The sequence below is a fragment of the Drosophila albomicans genome, chromosome 4 (genome assembly GCF_009650485.2).
Source record: "Drosophila albomicans strain 15112-1751.03 chromosome 4, ASM965048v2, whole genome shotgun sequence".
In the NCBI taxonomy this organism is placed as follows: Eukaryota; Metazoa; Arthropoda; class Insecta; order Diptera; family Drosophilidae; genus Drosophila; species Drosophila albomicans.
In genome coordinates this window covers 1,214,966-1,238,517 of record NC_047630.2, presented here as the reverse complement: position 1 = coordinate 1,238,517, position 23,552 = coordinate 1,214,966, and the positions used below count along the sequence as shown (strand labels likewise).

At 31.6% G+C, this 23,552-nt stretch overlaps 2 protein-coding genes across 17 annotated transcripts in view; one reads left to right on the top strand and one right to left on the bottom strand.

The window, feature by feature from the left end:
• Window positions 1-161: 161 nt before the first annotated feature.
• On the top strand, window positions 162-4,969 carry LOC117573207 (NADH-ubiquinone oxidoreductase 49 kDa subunit). The gene is made up of 6 exons (XM_034256206.2): window positions 162-345; window positions 417-538; window positions 606-715; window positions 786-987; window positions 3,953-4,140; window positions 4,201-4,969. The coding sequence occupies exons 1-6, from the start codon at window positions 251-253 to the stop codon at window positions 4,888-4,890; spliced, it is 1,407 nt and encodes a 468-aa protein (XP_034112097.1). The 5' UTR covers window positions 162-250; the 3' UTR covers window positions 4,891-4,969.
• A 2,531-nt stretch (window positions 4,970-7,500) lies between these two features.
• Window positions 7,501-23,552, bottom strand: part of LOC117573257 (calcium-dependent secretion activator) — a 32,559-nt gene continuing 16,507 nt past the window's right edge. For 7 of the 16 annotated variants that reach the window (XM_034256335.2, XM_034256338.2, XM_052006215.1 and 4 more), the window contains 10 exons: window positions 23,163-23,518; window positions 22,380-22,492; window positions 20,503-20,754; window positions 18,671-18,827; window positions 18,467-18,608; window positions 13,312-13,485; window positions 10,508-10,817; window positions 9,740-10,120; window positions 9,141-9,280; window positions 7,501-9,072 (listed from right to left, as the gene is read on the bottom strand). In XM_034256335.2, the coding sequence (XP_034112226.1) occupies window positions 8,862-9,072; window positions 9,141-9,280; window positions 9,740-10,120; window positions 10,508-10,817; window positions 13,312-13,485; window positions 18,467-18,608; window positions 18,671-18,827; window positions 20,503-20,754; window positions 22,380-22,492; window positions 23,163-23,518 (2,236 nt within the window). In that variant the 3' untranslated portion in view covers window positions 7,501-8,861. Of the gene's footprint in view, window positions 9,073-9,140; window positions 9,281-9,739; window positions 10,121-10,507; window positions 10,818-13,311; window positions 13,486-18,466; window positions 18,609-18,670; window positions 18,828-20,502; window positions 20,755-22,379; window positions 22,493-23,162; window positions 23,519-23,552 lie in introns of those variants that run through there. The other 9 variants (XM_052006216.1, XM_052006217.1, XM_052006222.1 and 6 more) reach the window with 7 other exon arrangements.

The following is a 23,552-nucleotide window of genomic DNA, read 5'->3' as shown; positions in this document are numbered from 1 at the left end:
GAAAACTTGTGAAAGCTTATATTAATTATATGTTTAAAATTTTTATTTTTTTTTTTGAGAACAATCATTACTTTATAATATACTAATTATGGATGTGGTATATTTTTGATATTTTTTGTCAAAAAATATTCCATTTTTAAATTTAGTTTTCAGTCACTCTGCATTCGTCTCATCAGCTGTTAGAACATTGGGTTTTTCTTTTATAGCATTGTTTGAGTGAAGGGTCAACTAACTGTTTTAAACTTAAAAAATGCTTAGCAATATTGTAAAGCGGTCAGCGAGTGTCGGAATTCACTTGTTGAAAGGTCAATCGCAGATTACAGCGGCTGGTGGCAGTGTGCTTAGGTAGGCAAAAGAAGCCTACGCTTACATAATCAATATCCATACTTATGGCGCTCAAATTTGCTTTATTTTAGTACGAATCAATACAGAGGAGCAGCTAAATGGTATCCAGATCCTGAATTTATGAAACAATTTAGCGGTCCAGTGATGTATCCAGATGAAGTTACCGCACTGTGGCAAGTGCCCCCATGGAACAGTATGTTTAGTCCACGTTTACATCAATATCACGTTTGTATCTGTAAAAACTTAATCTTCGATTACAGGCAAAGTTGTACCCGTTGAGAAATCGGTTCGCAATTTGACCTTAAATTTTGGCCCCCAGCATCCGGCAGCTCACGGTGTTCTACGTCTTGTGCTTGAGCTTGATGGCGAGGTTATTATTTTATTTTTCGTTATTATTATTATTATGAATTGCCGTATTTGCCAATCTGTATTACTTACAGACGGTGATGCGAGCAGATCCCCATATTGGTCTCCTGCATCGTGGCACCGAGAAGTTAATCGAGTACAAGACCTATACACAAGCACTGCCATACTTTGATCGTTTGGATTACGTGTCGATGATGTGCAATGAACAATGCTACTCACTGGCCGTTGAGAAGCTACTCAACATCGAAGTTCCTCTGCGTGCCAAATACATTCGAAGTAGGTATCTTAATTTTTGTTTTATTTAGTAAGGCATCGACCTTGTTATTTTTCAAATACCAACCAAATTATCATTTTATCTTAACTTAAATGCACATGAAATCGGAGACCAACGAGGTCGTGGGTGGATCATACGATGGTAGGAAAATAAATTGGATGCTTGTGAGCCACAAAATGTTGACCTTTTGCCTTTTGGATACTCAGCCATAAGTTTTAAGCTATTAGACTGAATATGCAAAGCATTAAACTGATCATTTATCTTCTTCAAGTTACCGATCAGATTAATGATTATGTGGTCCATTACTCACAACACTAGTCAATCCCAGTTTTTTGGGCAATGGCTAATAGCCCTGAATAACCAATAGCTTATTATTTTTTTTTATACCCGCTCCCCATAGGGTAGAAGGGTATTATAACTTTGAGCCTGCAGGAAATGTATGTAACAGGCAGAAGGAAGCATATCCGACTCTATAAAGTATATATATTCTTCATCAGCGTCAACAGCTGAGACGATCTAGCCATGTCCGTCTGTCCGTCTGTGTGTCTGTCCGTCTATCCGTACACTGGATCTCAGAGACTATAAGAGATAGAGCTATAATTTTCGAGAGCATTTGTTATGTTTGCACGCAGATCAAGTTAGTTTCAAATTTTTGCCACCCCCCCCCCCCCCTGTCGCCCCCGCAAATCAAAAAAATCGAATAACAAGTGTAATTTTAAAGCTAGAGTTGCGAATTTTCTGGTATATACAATAATTACTATAGTAGTTATGATTCCTGAAAATTTGGTTGCGATCAGATAAAAAGTTGTCAAAGTTATTAAAAAATATTTTTGTATGGGCAAAAACGCCTACTTACTAAGGGTCTTAGTTGCTGTGGCTGACAATCTGGCATATTGTGACGTCTATGGTATATTTTGAGTGCGGTACTATATCGATATACCAAATATACCATTTGGTATTTGTTGGCATTTTTACAGTATATTCGGTATATTTTGAGAAAAATACCGCAAAATATACTTCTTTTATTCAAAATGGGTAGCGGGTATCTCACAGTCGAGTACACTCGACTGTAGCTTTCTTACTTGTTTTTTGTTTTTACAAATGCTCAAATTACCACAGGTCAGTCAGCACACTCGACTAAAAGCTATTGAAATATTGTATATATAACGCAAACAAGTAAGAAAGTGGAGTGTGCTCGATTGTGAGATACCCGCTACCCATTTTGAATAAAAGCAAAATATTGCGGTATTATTTTTTAAAATATACCAAAAATACTAGAAACATGCCAAATGGTATGCTTGGTATATCGATATAGTACATACCACATTGAAAAAATACCATAGACGGCGGAATATACCAGATTTTGAGTTAAAGCAACTATGACCCCTAGTAAGTAGGCATTTTTGCCCATACAAAAGTATTTCATCGCAACCAAATTCAGGAATTATAATTACTATAGTTATGATTGTATATACCAAAACTCGCGACTCTAGCTTTAAAATTACGCTTGTTATTCGATTTTTGTTTATTTGCGGGGGCGGAAGTGGGCGCGGCAAAAATTTGAAACAAACTTGATCTGCGTGCAAACATAAAAAATGTTGTCGAAAAAAAATTATAGCCCTATCTCTTATAGTTTCTGAGATCCAGTGTTTCCTACGGACAGACAGACGGACAGTCGAATATGGCTAGATCGTCTCGGTTGTTGACGCCGGTCAAGAATATATTACTTTATGGGGTCGTAGATGCCTTCTGCCTGTAAAATGCCGGCACAAAGTTATAATACCCTTCTACCGGAAGCCAGTAAAATAACCCGATTTTGTATTCGTGGTAGACAACATACCGATATTATTGAGTTATGTTCATAAACAATTTACATTGTAAAAGAATATGAATATTAATTTAAACATAAAAAAATTTAATTTAAAAAACAAATTGTCTGTTGATTATAGATTGTCTATACAAAAAACAAAAAAACAACGACTTATTTCAAATTCAAAATTATTAATAATTGAATTGTAAAACAAATCTTTTTTGTATAACTGGTGACTTTAATGACCTTGCATCTTCTAAGTTCAAATATTTGCTATATATATATATACATACATATACCAGAAATTGAATACGTTATTTTATTATTTATTACATTTATAATTATTATTGATTCTGTCATTGAAAAATCATATTTTTCCCAGACAATGCTGATGATCCATACAATACTTAATGCTCTAGGTGTATAGATAAAAATATATTAAACATGCCTATTTTGAAACAGCGATCCATATCTATTTGTTTTTCTTAATTACAGAGACGCCAGCTATCGATGGCACAATCGATAGTATTTGGGTCACTATCGGAAGTGTCTGTTGCTATGGATTGTGGCTCGATAGCGACAACCATCGATAGTGTCGATAGTGATATCGATTGTTTTCCACTTCTAGTAGAAAAAAAGGCATTTACTTTTTTTCGGCAAAACGAGCTTGATCGTTTTACAAATCGAAAGAATCTTGTGAATATGAAGAGGGGAGTACAAATTTTTTTCTTTATTTAAATGAATAATATAGAATATGCAATTAAGAAAAAAGCAGCAATATCAGGATTAATAGGTACGGTATTATTTTCAAAATTCACAACATTTAGAGGCGCTGTCAATCTGATAAAACTCATTGACCTCAAAGGAAGGGATAATTTTCTGAATTTTTAGGGCAACAATACTGTCGTTAAATGCTTCACATTTTAGTCATCAACAAACGAAATTCATTCTGGTGTATACAGGCACCCAGCATTTTGTACTACAACAGAAAAACATGTTTGTTGAAAATATGGAAATCAATTAAATTCACCGGTAAAATAAAATTTGATGTTGCATTTTGATACAGATTAAAATAAAACAATAAATACTGTATCTAATTTGTCGATATCACAGTATACTTAATTGGTTAATTTTGTTAAATCTTTTTTTCATTGCAGCACTGTTTGCTGAATTAACTCGCATTCTCAATCATATCATGGCCGTAGGCACTCATGCCTTAGACGTTGGTGCGCTGACTCCGTTTTTCTGGCTTTTTGAAGAACGTGAGAAAATGATGGAATTCTATGAACGTGTTTCAGGCGCCCGCATGCATGCCGCTTATATTCGACCAGGCGGAGTCTCATTAGTAATTTAAACATTTATACATTTATACATATATCCTTAACGTCGAAACAATTTTTTGCAGGATATGCCATTGGGTTTAATGGATGATATTTATGAATTTGCATCTAAGTTCTCTGAACGTTTAGATGAGGTTGAGGATGTGCTCAGTACGAACCGTATATGGGTACAACGAACTGAAGATATTGGTATTGTGTCAGCTGAGGAAGCTCTCAACTATGGCTTCAGTGGCGTTATGCTGAGAGGTTCGGGCATCAAATGGGATTTGAGAAAGCAACAACCATATGATGCTTACCACTTGGTTGACTTTGATATACCAATCGGTACAAAAGGCGATTGCTATGATCGATATCTATGTCGCATTGAAGAGATGCGCCAATCACTGCGCATTATCGATCAGTGCTTAAATCAAATGCCACCCGGTGAAATTAAGACGGATGATGCTAAAGTTACGCCGCCCTCGCGCTCTGAAATGAAGACATCGATGGAAGCCCTCATCCACCATTTTAAATTATTTACCCAGGGTTATCAAGTACCGCCTGGTGCGACTTATGCAGCCATTGAAGCTCCAAAGGGTGAGTTCGGCGTTTATTTGGTAGCCGATGGCTCAAGCCGCCCATATCGCTGCAAGATTAAAGCCCCCGGATTTGCTCATTTGGCTGCACTTGAAAAAATTGGAAAGCAACATATGTTGGCCGATGTTGTTGCAATTATTGGCACTCTTGATGTTGTTTTTGGCGAAATTGATCGATGAACTTTTGATTCAATACGATTTTTGGTTATACAATGAATTGTAAACAATACAAATAAATAAATCTTAGTCAAATCATTAACGCCAATTTGATATAAGTTGAAAAATGCTTGTAAAACTGAAAGTACAAAATTATTTATATATAAGCATTAACAATATAAGGGTAATTCTCTGGCGAAAATGTCGCGTCCGACACCATCCAAAGTGAGTAAGGATGAATCTAATAGCTCTTGATTAGAACTTTAATTTAAAACAAGAATGACTTTGAAATTACTTTCTGTTCTAAGATAATTGCAAAAATGAACGAATTCGTACGCAAACCGAATAATGAACGAATTTATCGTAAAACACAAAGCGATCCTAAAATCAATCTTAGTTCTAAATATATATAAATAATCGAGAGCTAAAAAAAAAACCTTAACTTATTTTTAAAATTGTTTAAGTTTATTTTTTTTACTATAAATAGTGTCGCCCGCGACAAGTTGAGAAAAAATATATATTTCGATTTTGGCATTTTGGCATCAGTGTTTTTAGCTACTAAAATTTAGTTACTAAATAATGTAAATCACATTTTTAACATTCGCATACATACAAACTAAAGTACAGCTCATCGAAATACGTCATCGTAAAATGCGATCTGCGATCTGATGTGTGATGTACGCTATGCGCTGCCCTTAAACTTCAAATTTTGAAATTTCTCGAAGAAGCTCTGGGGTTCCAACCGTAGCATTTGGCTTTTCTGGGGCTGCAATAATGCTGTAAAAGTAAACTTTTTTAGCTTCAAAATGTGAAGAAAAGCAAGAGTCAGAAAAGCCGAGCGCTGCGGCATCCGCTGTTTCCATAATAAAAAAACATTTATAACATCTACTTAATTTCCAAGTGTTTTATTTCCCTATTTCGTTGGAACTTACTAAGAGGATGACAGCCACTTACCGTCTAATATACGCAGCACTTACACAGCTCATCTCTGGAACATAGTTCTCAGTTCTCCCTCCACTAGTGAGAAAAAGCGGCCGCCTAGTCTAAGCTTTGTTTAAGCATAATTATAAGAATATCTTAAACTTAGTAAAGTGCACACAGAAGTGAAGCTTTTACGATTTGGCAGCAAGTGTTCTTCCAAAACGTTGAAACCAGCATGCGGTCCCCTACATCAACAGTTCGTTTCTGCTGTCCATATTCTATATACTAGATAATAAAGCAAAGCAATAAACACCTAAAAGCTGCAGTCGCTTTTCACTATTATAATGTATAACATTTTTCTGAAATAAATTCTAAATAATCTAATGCGCCTTTAACTTTAAAAATTCACTCGAAAATAATTGCAATTCGAAAGTCTAAGTTTTCATACGGACAAGAATAAATATATAGACATTTTAGAGGCTGTCTTTAAAGTAGGTAAGTACCTTAGAGATAGGGGTCGTTGAGTTGAGTATGTTTGATTATTTGGGGGGCTTTGGATGTTCATTGGATCCCTTAATCATTTTATAAGAATCTTTTATATTGAAAGTATTTGTTAATATTAAACTGCTTTGTTTATCTTAATGTTGTACTGCAGCCGCACAAAATTGAGCATCACGATCGTAAGATTACCCAGTAAGCCATATTGTATATACAATGAGCTCATACTAATTAGATACTTTTGTGGAACGAGAAGCTTTCTTAATAACTCAAGCTGCCAAAAAGGTAGCAGAACACCTGTTAAATAATAAAATATAAAAATTTGTGCAAAATTTGTGTAGCGCCTATGCTCGAATAGTCCATCATCTTCATTTGTAACAAAGGTGCAACTATTCTGAATATATTTAGCCGAAGTCGTTTTGTTGTCCAGCCTTTTTATATCCGCGACCCATAGGATAGAAGAGTATTATAACTTTGTGGTTCCCGAAAATATATATATGTAACAGGCAGACGTAGGCATCTCCGACCCTATAAAGTATATATTCTTGATCAGGGTCAAAAGTCGAGACGATATAGCCTTGTCCATTTGCTTGTCCGCCTGTATGACCACCGAGATCTCGGAGACTATAAGAGGTAGAGATATAATTTTCAACAGCACTTGTCATGTTTTCAAGCATATCAAGTTTATTTCAAATTTTTTGCACGCCCAAAATTTAAAATTACTAAAGAAAGACTTTTATATCAATATATTTCAAAAGTACTGAGAGAAAATTTTTTAAATTATTAATGTAATTTTTAATAACAGTTGCCGACAAAAAATGGAAACAGTTGTTGAAAATTCTGAACTTTACTCAACAATTACTCTTTTAATCGTTTTGATCGGCGGGTGGCATGCTTCATGGCTTAAAGGTTAGAGCGTTTATTTGGACTTTTTCTGAATCTACTAAAACCAAAGAAAACATTGTATGTAAAGTTTTATTAAAGTTGTAACAAATTTAAATCGAAGTCCCCATATAACTGTAACTTAGTGGTTGAGGGTGGTAAACTAGTGGAATTTTACACTGAACCACGCTTCGCTTCCATTTATGTCATTTGTATTAAAGTCCACACAATATTTAGTAAGAAAATGCAATTGGCTGCTATCTTCATAGCGGTTGATTCACATAACTAATTCTCTATTAAAGGCCCTATTTAACTCAGATAGGCACAATGTGCTCAGCTTTAGAGTTTATTGGATGCATTTTAAATTAATAAATGTAAATATACATATATGTTTTTATTTAGACTAACTAAATATTTTATGCACTGCAATTGTTTTGGTAAAGATTATTGTTTTTTTAACTTTAATTACTGCATTTTGTATACTCAATATTTGCATACATACTCAATCATATTTAATTTTATGAGTTGATCAATTTATAAAAAAAGCAACTTTGACCAGTGTGCCAATGAACAGAATTTTTATCAATATATATTATAAGGGGACAGAACGTACTATACAAAATTTTAATTATGTATTTGCTTAATATATGGACATAAAAAGGATGCAGATTAAATTCACAAAATACCCATTAACGAAATTTTTAATGAGAATGTTTTTTTAACAAAAAACAATTTAAATTCATTACATATATACAAAAGTAAATCAGTTTTTGTGATCTGCTTGCATGACTTGGTTTGACTATTTATGTTTATTTAAATGTTTTGCATGCCCTGGTCTTTAACACACTCAAGAAGACTGATCACGATAATCCTTCCCTATTTATAATATTTATGTATCTAGGTAACAATGTTAACCGATATCTTTTATTGATTGGGAGAAGATTCAATTCAATTTCTTAATTTCTGGTTGCTTGAGATTGATGAACATTACTTTGAAACCGACAAAACGCCAACAAAACACTTATGTAGATCGTCCATATTCCTTTTATCACTCATTCAAATAAAATACCAAAGTTTTTTAACTGTATTTAACGTATTACTCATACTAATTGTACATTTGTATGAGTAAAGAAGATATCTTTAATATATCGTTCATATGTATTATACTTATATTCTCAAATTTGCTATTGCGTTGATAAAGAAATTAGCATTGAAGCCAATTCACATTATAGTATAATAATAAAAATGTTATTATTTATAGTAATAATTAAAGAGGTAATAATGTTATGTATGTAACATATAAGTATTGAATATAAATTTATGTATTTGTTTAAAATAATCGGCTAAGATATAATGTTTCATATGTTTTAATTTATATCAGCACAAAATTAAAAAAAAACTCCGGAAATAGATATACATTGGTTTAGTTACTTAAAGTTTGACTAGTTTCAAAGTCCTAAAGTGTAAAATTTAATATTTGGAATGAATTTTAAAGACTATTTTTTACATATACTCGTACATAAGTAGGGATTGATTCGTGTATTATAGTATATTTTATCCATTTTGGTATTAAATAAGCAATCATGTGACGTCTGTGGACTTGGCTCAGAAAACTACAAAGCAAATTTTATATAGTAGACTGGACGCCTGGTTTAAATAAGACAGACATGCAGAAAGTGCCGAATGTTGGCGTCTCAAAACCAACCACCACTTCCTAGCTTTGAGCTAAGTCCACCAATGCCTTTACCAAGCAAATTGCCAACACGGCCAGCGACTACGTTGGTGACAGCCGCTGCTTGAGCGGCTGCTATTTTTGGCTTTGGCAGGCTCCGTGACGATGCATGGCCGCCAGATTCATCGCCAACACCATCTTCCACATCGCCATTATGAATATCATCAATATTTCTAAAATATAAAAAATGTTGTTAGCTTTCTATAGATAACAAAATTAATAAAATTTTAAATTAACTTACTCATCTCCATCAGCAACATCGGGCATTGAAAGAGCACAAGTTGCCTCCTCAGCCGTCATTCGTTGGGCAACTGTCTGATATGCTTTCGAGTTAAGTTTATCCTCCAAAACACCCTGCAGCTCAAAGTCTGAATAAATCTTCTAATAATATAAACAAAAATTTTAATTATAACGATATAAAAGAAGTACAGTGCATTTTCAATATATTGAGTTTATGAAAAATAGCAAAAGTAGAAAATAATATTCATTGCAACTACCTGTGCGAAATTATAATTTTGTGAATACTATTGTACAATTCATTTGCTTATAAGAAGTTTAATGGTTATTATCGCTTCTCCACACTTACAAAATGGTACTCATTTAGAAACACCGCTTTAATTAATAATTCACGAGTGAAATTTACCATTTGAACAAAGTTGTAGAAACCTGGCATAAATTGTTCAATTACCTGCTCTGTGAAATGAAACCTCTTCCATCATAATCATAGTGTTAACAAAATAAAATTGTAAGCCCGCCCTTAAATATGTCCATTCCTGAGGTATTTCATTATTTTTGTTTACCCCTCATTTTACATTGATTATATGTGCTTTGCGCAGTTACCTTAATAATGTGTGAGATGGATGTAATCTGCGCATAGTGCAACGCATGGTCCATTCGATCCGAGAGCCAATTGGATAGCATATTGATTTGCTGAGCATACCACTGTTCGAAGAAATTAAGGGTCCATAGATCATCGCCAATTTTACCACGTATTTGATCCATATTGTTACGAAAGAAATTAACGTAGCCTTGTCCAAGATCCTTCCCTGAGCTCGACACGTTTGTAAAGCTAAGGATTGAGCCAATCAAACTGCCTTCATCATATCGTGCCAATTTAGACAAAGTCGACTCTAGCACTGACATAAGTTTGCCACTCAGACCTTGTGTCATTGCTACATTCGCTTTGTCGATTTGATCATCGATTTTCGCATGGAATTTGTACTATAATTAAATTGAATAAAATTTATTTATCACATCAAATTAAATCAATATTTTACTTTTTTTCCCTATTATTGCAAAGTTGTTACAATATTTGCATTAACTACATTTTTAAATTTTTCGTTATTGATTTAATTTAAGTTCCATTTTTATCGCTTAGTTAAAGATACATAAAATTAAAAGAAAAAAAAATTATAAAAGGCAGAAACAATTTTTTTTACATTAGAGAAAATATTATCTTCAATATGTAAAACTGATATTAAAAGTTTTAACGCTTGTTACTAATTTCAAATTATATGGTCTCGGTTGTTGGTAAAAATTAATTCTTCTCTTTTTCTTACTTGTAGGGAGCGATTATAAACACTTACAATTCAGTTCCGTTACACTTACCAGATCAATACCATCGATGGTAGTTAATTTAAAGCTTTGATTTTTAGCATCTAATATCACATTTACCATAGCGCACATCTCTGACGGTATTATATAATCGGTTGAAATAAAGGCAACATTTTTCTTTAGCCAAGACTGGAACATTGAATCTGTTCGCTGTATGCATTGTTCTATCATATCAACGGCCATCATTTTTAATCGTTGTTCTAAGTGTTGACGAAACTCCGCATCTGGCCAGTGCAAATCTCGGATGAATGATTGAAGTGCATCCAATTTCCAGAAGAGATCTTCTGAAGTAGCACAACCATTTCTAAGGACAACATAAGAAGAGTAAGAAATACAGAATCGAATTAAAGCAATATGCTCAGCAAATATTTTGCAAAGAAAAATATTAAAGTTATTTAATTAAATAAATGTATATACAATTACTATCGCAATTGTAACTATATTTTAATGTTTGGTTATATGATATATATAGTTAACAGTTCTATAATATTTAAATCAGGTTTAAATTAGCACGGTGCTCAATATGTAGTGCATTTAACTTGTTTGTTAACATACGCATTCCACTATTGAATGGATTGAAAATTATTTTTCTGCTTCCTACTTCATTTTATACAGTTTGGAATTGATTATCAATTTCAATTTAAGACAGTTCAATGTGCGCTATGATTTAATAAATATCTCGATTTTGAATACACGTCTCCTAGTGATTGGCAAAAACACTTATATTTGTTTTCTGACATTTTTTATTGATTAAAAAAATCATGTAAATACATGTATTATAAACATCAATTAATTATTGTTTGTAAGCAAGCATATGCCACTACGTAAATATTTAAACAAGGCCCAATTTACAACATTACAAATGATTTTAATAAAAGTGTTTACATTTCTATGAAGTTAAAAGAATGATCTTCAAATAAAATAATATTTTAATAATATTTTGCACTACTCAAAAGGAACGCTAAAAAAGACCTTTTTAATCGAGTCCCAAGTAAGTTTACATGTTAATATGTAGGGGGATGCAAATTTGATTTCATCTGTTGTTAGTAATTTAAATAAAACATATATATAAATTAAATGCCCGTCAGTTTGGGTATTAATTTACAAATGGTATCAACTATTGAAAGCAATTTACTTATGATTCATAAATAATCACAAAAAACTTTAAGAGCTTCGCGAAAAGGTTATCGACGGTTCTTCTTTTTATTTTCAATTCGTTTTCTTGTATTATTTTTTTTCCTTAATAGCGTTAGTTGTAATTTAAACAATTTAAAAATATCAAAATGGATTCTTTATAATTATTATATTTTGACATTTGCCAACAAAGCGTCGAGATCCCAAAAAGTACGCAAAATGAATCTCTAAAATATTTGTTTAATGGATCAGAGTTTATTTACTTATTATTTTTTTAAATTTCGATCTCAAAACGTTATTTTTTATCGGCAATCTCAAATAATAATATATTAAATGACTAATTACATTCATTCTTTTTTTCTATAAATATTTCTAGTCAAATGCTTTAAATATATTACTATACTAATCGATTTTTTAATATATGTATTTAATTCGGAAATAGGTTTCGCAGGCGAATACATGCGCCTATACCATATAAAGTCTTAAAAAATTATGACAAAAATATACCCACAGTGTATAAGGTATTATAACTTTGCGCCTCCAGGAAATGTATCTAACAGGCAGAAGGAAGAATCTCCATAGATCTCCATTGAGTATATATATTCTAACTTGATCTACGTGAAAACATAACAAAAAAATATATCTCCATATAGTCTATCTCTTATATAATATGTAGTCTCTTAGATCCAGTGTTTCATATGGCTTTAGATTTAACCCTTCTGCCTTCTTGCATACATTTTCTGCCGACACCAAGGTAAATAATATACTACCAAAACTAAATTGCGTAAATTTAACCTTAAACAAGCTAGAAAAAGGGCTAATCAAATTCGAAACTCCGCCCTGCATTGTTTATAACATTATATCTCACACATAAATTTAGTTATTCTTTTTAGGCCAAATACAACCGTTAAGGGGAAATTATATTTTTTGAAGCGGCCATTATCTTAAGAATTGACTGATAACTTTCTTGCAACCTTAACTTTGCAAGTATGCTTGAAATAATATACGATAAATGCTATTACAGTAGGTTTTGAAAGCAATTAATTTTCCGATATTATGCAAGAATAATTATTCAAAATTAATTGATGTTCTTTTAATATTAGTTTTCATTTCTGTCACATTTCGACGACGAACATACCTAGCGAATAGCATACTTATTTATAAGAATATATCCCCTTTTTTTATATCCCACAACATATTGTGATGATAATATTCATAATTAGGAATGTTTATTTAAGTATTAAGATTAAGATTTTGAATAAGGTAATATCGACGTACAAAACAGAATAATCGGGCCTCATAACTCAATAACTTTTAAAAACTTTAAAAAACTTAAATTGTATGCTTTACTTGTTTTAAAAACATCCCCAAGGAAAACTGACAGATATAGTATCCAAGGTTATGAGTTATGGATAATGCGTAAATGCAAAGCTTAAAAATTAAGATAAACAATTGCTATTTCTATTGCGAATATAGTAAGAATTTAGCACTTATGTATATGAAAATAAATAATTAATCAATTAAAAATTGGTGATATGCTATCATATTCTTTGACTATGCTGATACATAATGCAAATAGCAAAACACAAAATGCAAAGAGAATATATATTTGAGTGGAGCTTTAAAAGCATCGATGTACTATAAGTAACAGGTGATTTAAAAACCTCATTTCATCACTAGTAGAGGCAGCTGTACTAGCTGTGCCCCTAGGTAGCTTCGGCACATAGAAATTGACTTGTTCTTTCTTGCCACTGAGCAATGCCGCCGGGTTGAGTGCTGCCGTATTCAGCGCCTGCGCTGCATTGTTTAATGCAACTGGATTCAAAGCGGCGTTTATCCTAAATTTTTTTTTACAAAAATACGTAAATAGTAGTAGTATGTACTTAAAGCAAAATATAAAAAACAAATTTTAAAATTCTAGACATAAAATATGAGTCGAAAGAATTTCTTAAAGAGCGGTGGGTTTCTCTTCTACTCACTAAATTTTATTAAAGTGTCAATTGTTAATTTCGAATAACAAATGAGTCATGCATACATTCACTCCAACATAGTGCATTAGTTCGCATCACTTGAATAGGTTCAATACGTGTCTGTCACATTGGACTTCTTTAAATTAGAAGATAGTCAAATCCATATGTATCGAATGTTCACGCAATATATGGATATACAATATATATATACATACATATATATTTATATTATTCTGCAGTTACACACATACAATGTTTTTTTAGTTTATAATGTTTAACTGCCCACTTCAGATATTTTCTAGTAAAAATCAATATTTTTACATTGAACAATAGGAAAACAAACTTGACAATGGAAAAATTTAAAACAAACTAAATCTGCTCTATCCCTTATAACAGTTGCTGTTTAGGAGATGCAAAAGGCAGACTGAAGAATTACATATATCAAAGGCAAAGGATGGTTGTATCGCTCACTCTCGCAGTCGCTGTCGGACGTGTTTTTTTTCTTCCTTCTAAAACTTCTTGATTTTGCAGACAATGTAATATTTGTTTACAATCAGTTTAACATTAATTTACTCTCTGACTTGCGTTTAACTAAGGATTGTTAAATCGCAGTGTTTATACCTGTATTAATTATATTATTTTTTTTACGAAAATATAACAACAAACTGTGCGGTCAAACTTAGCTTTGTTTGCAAAACAACATTTCTGTTTTCGCGCTCTTTGTTTTCAATTACTGTTCTTGTGCGCTCAACGCTGTTACAATAGTTAACTCTCCCTCTCTTGGTGTTGTTGTTGGCTATCGTATATCTTGCGTGACGCAAGTTGCGTCTCGCTCGATCCGCGCCTACTAACTGTGCTTGTGCTTTGTGCTCTATACAATTCGTGCCCTCAACGCTGTTTAGAATAGTGACCATGATACAATTATACAAGGTAGTCTCGTCGGCAAAAAGCTGGTACCCTGTCTATGTTAGCAATGAGTGCGAGTGAAAGAGGCACAGCGTGGTAGTCAGTGTTGCCAACTTAGCTATTTTCTAGCCAAGTTTGGCTATTTTGCATGACCTAAAACTGGAAACCACTCAATTTTGCAGGAGCCTGTTATGTTAGCTATTTAACAAAAATAATTTGCTATTTTTTTTTTAGCTATTTTAAATAATTTGTAATATTTGATTTTATTTATTTAAAGTCAACTAAAAACCAGTCGACCTTAAAATTTAATGGTCTATCAATAGAGACATTGTTTGTGGCTATCGATACATACACATCTCGTTTATCGCCCAGCGGGACCGAATTGTGTACTTTAAATACTAAAATATTATTTACTCCTTTGTAGCTTTTGGGTACTTGTTATTTTCTCAATATCGTTTCGCGCTGGAAATCTCACATTCACTGATTTTTGTGCTTATGCGGTCGTTTACGAAAAATTCTTAAAATGTATAAACAAAAAGTTCGCGATGCTTGGTTGGAGGATCCCCAATTTATGGACGTTTAATGAATGCAGTTACATTCTAATTAATTAATTTTCTTTTTTACATCAGACTACAAGATAATTTTGAAATCTTGGAAAAAATACATATGTTTGGAGTAGTGTAGTTTGGAGTAGTATTGAATATTTTGAAATTCTTTAACACGCCTGTTAAAATGCTAATATTCATTTCATTAAGTGGGTAAATAGTGGAGACAATACATTATTTTGGACCGAAGTTAATTTGTACAAAGACGCTGGAGGAAACAATCCTCTTAACGATTTGGCTTCATTTTCTAGAAGCATGATAGAGTCACCAATTTTTTAGATATGGATTACAACGAGCTGAAAATGCTGTTTTCAGTACGACGTCCCCCATAAATCTCTTTCCCAGATTGACACAATGGAAAAGTATTTGACTTCCGAGGAGGTAGATTTTGGTCAAATTTTAAGGAATTTGCTTAACGAAGAAGTATCATAAAATAATCAACACTTAATGTACAAAAATAAAAGTTTTGTTATTTAAAACTAAAGGCTATTTTAATTTACTATTTTGAAGAAATCTAGCTACATTTGGCTATTTTTGTTGGCCTTCACTGGCGTTCTCGCTCGACCCGCGCTTACTCTCTGTGTTTTGTGCTCTTTGTAAGTACAGATCATATTAGTTTGCAATTAATTTACCTACTTTGTTTATCAGGCATGCTCCGGTTTTCACTTTCGGTTTTCGTTTTGGGACCAAAACCGAGATTTTCGTTTTTAGGTGCTCCGGTTTTCACACGTTTTTGGTCATCGTTTTGCTATCGGAACGTTTCATTTTTTACTGCTAAAACAGCTGACTTGTGTTTTGGTTAAAAGTAAACAACGCGAAAAAATGTCTTTTGTATGTCCAATTTCGTGCGTGGATTGAACTCACATAAGGACATTTTTATGCTGCATTGTTTATTTATGCTTCCCCTGAATGAAATATATTTGCTTTTTGTCTTTTTTGCAAAGAAAGATTTGAAACTTTCTTTAAAAAAATCAGTTGAAGGGCAATCAGCTGTTTCCCACAAAAAATGGGGATGCCACCTCTTCAATGTATTTCATTCCGGTGTTTTCAACAATTTTTTTTATACACTTTTAGCACATAACTAATTAAATTAAATTAATTAATTTTTAAAAAACATATTTTACCCAACTTCAACAAATTTATCGCCATCCGTTTGATTATACAAGTATTTTTAACTTGCTTTTTCATTCTATCAAAAGTATGGCAGCTTAGGCGATAACGCATGGTGTCGGACTTATCGGTCGCCCACCAAAACGAAAATTGTTGTTGCCGACGGCAAGATTTGATATCCAAATTTGAGGTGGGGTCAGATATTAGTCGTTTTTAAAATAATTACAAGCCTAATTGATCTGCTGGCGGTCTTAAAAGAACGACAATAAACCAATGAGTCTTTTACTACTTTTTTTCCTTTTGCAAATAAGATCCGATTTAATATAGAAAAAGACATTTACTTTTCATTTCGGCAAGTCAAATTTTCTCGTTGTGCAATTCGAAAAAATCTTGTGAAAGTGAAAACGAAAACGAAAACCGAAAGTGAAAACCGGAGCATGCCTGAATATGTCGGATCACTAGGAATTTTCTTCCTCTTATCATTTCACGTATAACTACTAACTTTGCTTGCCATAATCCTTTCCGTATTTTGTGTACGAATTATGTATAATAATCTCAATAACGTAGTTTGCTCCAGCAAATCTATTCCTCTGCTTAAAACCTTATTATTAGCATATTTATCGAGTATTTAATTGTTTTTTATCTTCTTATACATATATCCTAACATATTTTACTTCCCTATTAATATAATATCTTATAATATTTATATCACAGTTTTCGATTAATTTATGCTGTTCGCAAATTTATTGTATTTTGTCCGCGCGTCAACAACCCCGTGCTTGGTATCGCTGAGGCACTTGATGGTACTGCTGTTAGTACGTCGACTTCCAAATAAATAAATAATTCATTCAAAAATTAAGAATAAATTACTCGACATATATGTAAGTTTATATGTATTTCATATATTATTCATTAATTGACTCTACTTATTTCCGTTTTTCATCATATTAAGCAAGTCGTTCTGTAAAAATAATATTCCTGCATTAAGGGACAATTTGATGGTTTTGGCGATTTTCGCTAAACACTTTCTTAATGCTCTATTTAGACCAAGTGCAATGGTGAAAAAGTAAAAAAAAACTCAGGCAGGAAGAAGAATAACAAAGGCAATAGAAACAAATCAAATGAAAAAAATTAGCAAATTCAATAAGTTTTGCATCACCTATGGGATTCAAAAAGTAAAGGAATATATAAGTTTCATTTATTATTCATCAATTGATAACAAATTTGCCTCTGTCTATTTATTTTTTTTGTTCGACATATGTATTTAGTTTTTTTTTTGTAAGAAAAAATAATTTCAAGGCGCCAAAATTTGTAAGTGGAATAATCCGCTAATTTACGTCAATATCGAACTTTTTCGGTAAGTATACCAAAATATTTGCCAAAATTCGTCCAAATTTTCGGAATCATGGCTGCATTATCAATGATGCGACTCTAGCCGACCCTTTCTTACAAACAGCCGCTTATGGAATGATGGGGCGGAAGGTTATAATTAACGGAAATTTCAATGATGCAGTTCAGTCTAATCAGCGAATAAAGCCCTTACTATTTTTGTGACTTTTTTTTTGTAAAACTCCCAAATTTGTAAGTGGAATAATTAGTAGATAATTATTGATATCGCACTATTCTCGATAAATATTAACAAATATTTGCCAAAATTCGGCCACATTATTAGAATTATTGTCGCATCATTAATGATGCTGCACACTATACTTAATCGAAATTTTAAATGAAAATTTCGGTCAAGTCTAAAGAGGGCATAAAGAATACTGAAAATATTGAGTTTTTATATTTTTTTTTGCAAATTATTAGTTAAGGTATAAATGTTTGAATTGAATTCTTCATCAAAAATAAGGCAGGAAAATTGCATTTAATTGTTATAATCAAAAAGTATTGAACCTATTAGAGCGTTGCGAACTTACCAACTAAATAAAAACAGGTTTCACCAATGAATATTATCAAAGAATTTTTGTATGTATGTATATACATAATTGTAAAATTGAGAATTTTTAGAAGAAACAGTTACAAGTAAATTTTAACTGAATATTACAAAAACAAAAAAAAAAAAAAACGATCAATATCGATTCGATATTCATACATATGTCTATTCTGGTTAAGTTTTTAAATACTGAATGGTGTATTGATGTAGAATCGCTATTGCATATTATTAAATGAGAGCTTTGATACATTTGAAAATGCGGTACATTTTAATTTGAATGAATGAAACTCACCCTTTACTTTCCCAACGCTCTTTTTCAAAGCCTTTATGAATAGATTGTGCTATAGACGATTCCATGAGATCCACATACCGCACAACCAACGGTGCAAATGTCTCACGCAAATGCTGGTGGAATCGCCCATTACGCAAATTATCTGCACACATAGATTAGTGATGAAATATCAAAATTATTCATTTTATATGCTCCAAAACTTACCATCAGATCGTAAATAATCGTTAAGGATTTGGAATAAGGGGAATGAGTCCCAAGTGTCTGGTGCCTGTTCGGATAGTACGCGATCCATGTCAACAGCAAAAAGTGACCAGAATATCTCTGCGTGCTCAACAAGCAGATCGCTGAACCAAGCAAACGCCTACATAACAACAATGGAAACAAGTAATATTTATCGATAAGATAATATTCAATTTAAAAACTATATAATAACTAAAATTAATAATAGCAACTTTACTGATACATAATTTTAACCGTAATTTTGATTAGTTTCTTGATTCTATTATATAGTTATAAAAATAAATACGAAAGCTACCGTCGTGACTATACTATTCCCGCATTTTTAAGAATACAAAAAACTTACATGGAAATTAAATATTTTATACTGTATAGCCTCCCACTATAAGGATAGGTAAGAATTGTAAGTCGCTTGATGTTAATTAATTATGCCTTCCAAAAGAAGGCATACATTTGGACTTTTTGGTTGGGTATTTTTTTTTTGGTTGTTCAAACTATTTATAAGGTTTGCGATAATTCAAATAACACACCGATAAATCTAACTTAAAAACGAAATAACTAAAATTGATTTTATAGAATTGTAATTAATTTACAATTGGTACTAATAAGATGATGTCGTGCATGGCGTAGATGCACATATTATAAGTTTCTTTTGTATATGTATACTTCGATTTATATCTTTTCAATGTAAATAAATTCTTCATATACACATATATTATAAATAATTATTTATATTTCTATTTAAGCAAGTGGAAACAAAAGAGAAGATCCTACCACACATGCATAGGAGAGAAATTACTAAAGATATTCATGTTGAGCACACCTAATTAAAAATTAGTACATGAAATCAGAATCGGAGTGTCAACAAAGAAAGAAGAGGAAGATACACTTATGTTGAAGAATTGGCGTTAGCTCTTCATACATTTTATGACACCACATTTACTGAAATACATAGTAAACACATAAGAGTGTAAGATTGATGCAAAAAGAAAGTTTAGAAGCCACGTACATTTACACTTTTGAGACATGCTCATGCCCTGGTCCTGTTCGTCCAGCATTTCTACATGCAATTTTGGTACAATTAATCCAAACTTCTCTCTTTTAATATAATTTCTATGTATATCGACGTCTGCTTCATTAAATAGTTTTATTTTTTTTTCTATTATATAGTTAAAAGTAAACATTTACGAACAGTCTAATAAAATGTAACTAACAATTTCACCATGAAATTAGATCTAAGGTCTACATCATAAATCTGTGTAAATTAGTAATATTTATATTCTTCTGATTTGGCCTCTTGGTGTTAAAAATAATTACCATTGTGGAGGTAACAGGTGACAGTTTTTTTTATATTATATTTATCTTGATATTTGTGACTAAATTGACAATTGGTTGATAAACTGATCTATGATACATGTATAGATATTGTAAATTTTCTTTTAGATTGTTTATTATACGCTATTTCAAATTATTATGCAACTTTCTATTTAGAAAAAATTCAAAAATAATTGTTTTTGAAAGATGACTCTTCTGTACACTTTGAAACAAATAATTTGCTAATTTTGCAAAAAATATAGTTAGTATTATCAATTTAATTTTATATAAAGATCTCCTTAAATGAGTATATCCGTATAATAACATCAATATTGCAGATATTAATATACGGAATTAAGTTTGTTTGGTCTTATATGCGCAGAATACAACCTTTTCTATAATCTTTCTAAGTTGTTTCAAGAAATATGAACTGAATTTTGTAGAATATTGAAAATGTAGTATAGTTTTAAAAGTGGAGTACGTGCCGTTGGTACTGGCGATGTGTACACAGCATGTGTGGGCATACAGTATCGAAATGGGGGCGGTCCATTACTAACACCAACACCACCAGAAGCATCCAATAAGCCTTTAGAAGATGTTGTAATTTGGTCCATGCTTGTGGATCCCAGATCATTATTAGTACCAGTCATTTCAGCATCGTTACGATCATCATCTTGTGTAGCATCACCGCCTTCCTTGATTGTCTTAACCTTATCCTTTTTATCATTTTTGCGCAGCTATATTATGTAAATCGAGTATACAAATACAAATGTACTACATACCATACATAAAGCGGTATTTTCACATATTAAGACAATTCAAAATGGATTTTTTTAATTAACTTAATTCTGATATAAATTGTAGTATGTAATTTCAAACTATCTTGAGAAACTTAAATCTTAAGATACTGATATTTTGATTTTCTTCAAGTATCATAATTAAATAAAACTTAAAAATATATATATTAAATAAAATAGAGAGCTATTAATAAGTAATAATATTTAAGTCAAGAATATTTAGCTACGCAATAACCTCGCCTCTGGAATAGTGATCTCAGCATGTTGTGAAATCAACACATTCCATTTGTACCAAAACTGAAAAATATTTTTTTGTCTGTTTTGTGGTTTCATATTTTATATTTTTTGGAAATCATTGTATTTATATTTAGTTTGCATGCATTACTAGGTAGTAATTAGATAACTATATTTTCTAAATTGCGGGTGACGCGTTTGAAATCGGAAATTTAATATTGTGTAATCTTTATATGGCATATAGTTTCAGTTTTCTTTCTCATACTAGTATATATAAGATAAGAACCTCTTTTCTGTGTGCGAGCCATTTTACAAAATTTAAATAAATATAATTATAAAATAAAATATTATAAATATAATTTATATTAAATCCTTGCTGTGGTCAACTTCTTAAGTCTCCATTCATTTTTTGTTTTTCTGTATATAGTATTTATTTATAACACAAATAATTTAAAAGCTACAAATATTTCTGCATAGGGACAGGATATATATATCATTCATTCATTGTTTATAAAGTTTTTAAAATAAAATTTCGAAAATCGAAAATAATATTAGGCACAACATACATATTTCTATATTTAAGCAAAATTGGATAATCTAGACATAACAATAAAATAGACATTTTTAAATCATTAATAGTGTTTAAATTTAGAAGAAAAAATTAAATTTAAATTTATACATACATACATAAGTATGCATTATGATATAGAAACATATGTATGAAGCGACAACATTTGAAGCTGTTTAAAATTATTATTGAAAATTTGCAAATACATTTAACAGTATAAACCGAATATTAGCTTATGAATTGTCCATTTGTATGTATACTATAAAATGTATCAGACTGCAAACATTTTTATATGAAAATTTGTATTTTGAAAAAGACAACATTTAATGTAACATTTACCGTACAACTTAGTCCATATACAAATATCACACAAGTAGTAATAATGTAAGTGATACAAACGCAAGAAATATTAAGAATTAACACGTATATATTTATATACATATATAAAACATGAATTAAATGCTTATAGTGACCCTGAACCCGAGAAAAAATTTTATACCTTAATAACCGTAACCTCGGCAACTGTGGTCACATAATCAATTTTTATTTTAAAATTTATATAAGCCAACTTAAACAAACTAAAAATACAATTATATATATCAATAAAACAAAAATTACAAAAAAAAAAAAATGGGATACTAGTTTACCTCTGAGATTAACGATACAGTATATAAAAAAAATAAAGTATATATCTGAATTCACTGAGTTAATTGGGAATATTTTTAATTGACTAACAAATATTTTAACGTATTTTTAACATTACCTCACCATAATGCTCCTCATTCTGCTGCAATAAATCAACGCAAAGTTCAGAGAGATGAATAAGATCCTCCAATTTCTTGGGTGGCGGTACAATCATTTCTCCGCGTAAATCCTCTAGAAATTAAAAAGAGCGTAAAACTTAAGTATTACACAATTAAACATTACTGCAGAACGAAGCCTTTATAAGACTGAGTTAAACTAAATTTAATAAATTTATAAAAAAAATATTACCGACAAATCTTGTTACTCTCTATTGTCCGCGCCAATATACAGATAAAATACTAAATAAATAAAATTGTATAATTTATACATATACCGATACACTTACTATGTATACATTAAAAATATACAATAGAATACAAAATATACTTGTGTGCCAATTAAAACCGGACAACTTCAGCGGAGTTTTGCCATATACCATTAGCGATTTCATGTTTTCTAAATATGGCTGCGATCATCTGGCTGTCAATTTGAGCGGGCGGAAGTTCGCATGACAAATATCTAAATAAAACCAAAAATTTGATCTGTTTCCAATAATAATTGTATCTATTATTGATATGATTGATATAGACATACAGATAGGCTTGGTAAATCATTTTGCCTATTGACATGCCTAAATCGCCTCGACTATTGATACTGATATGTTGCCTCGTTGTGGCGAAAATTTGTAGTCACTTATGTCCTATTTCTTAGACTTTGTTTTGATGTTTAAGCAGGTAGCCAAACAGTACTGGCAAACAAACATACATAAGTATGCACTGCATACTATGCACTAGCATATTACCTTTTATGAGAAAACATTTTTCTTTTTTCTTCACTGAACATAAAATATAAGTAACAATTTTGTAACCTTCGATTTTTGCTTCAGCCGAAAGTCGTGTATAGTTGACGAGTGCGGCCGTTTCCAGACTTTTTTTTATCATTTGACGCACTTCTTCTGGTGGTACTGGTGTCACAATATCTTTCATTAGAACGCGTTCAAGTAATGATAGTGTCGCTTTAAGTCCTCCTTCTGGGCGTCCAAATGGAAAACAGTATCGAAAATTCGTGATTTGAAATTCAAGCAATTGCCGCAAACGTTCTTTAATTTCGGAAAACTTTTCCTTTTCCTCTTGTGTTATGCTGCCTACTCCATCCGGCCTACAAAATCAACAGCTTTTTAGCATACTCGTTT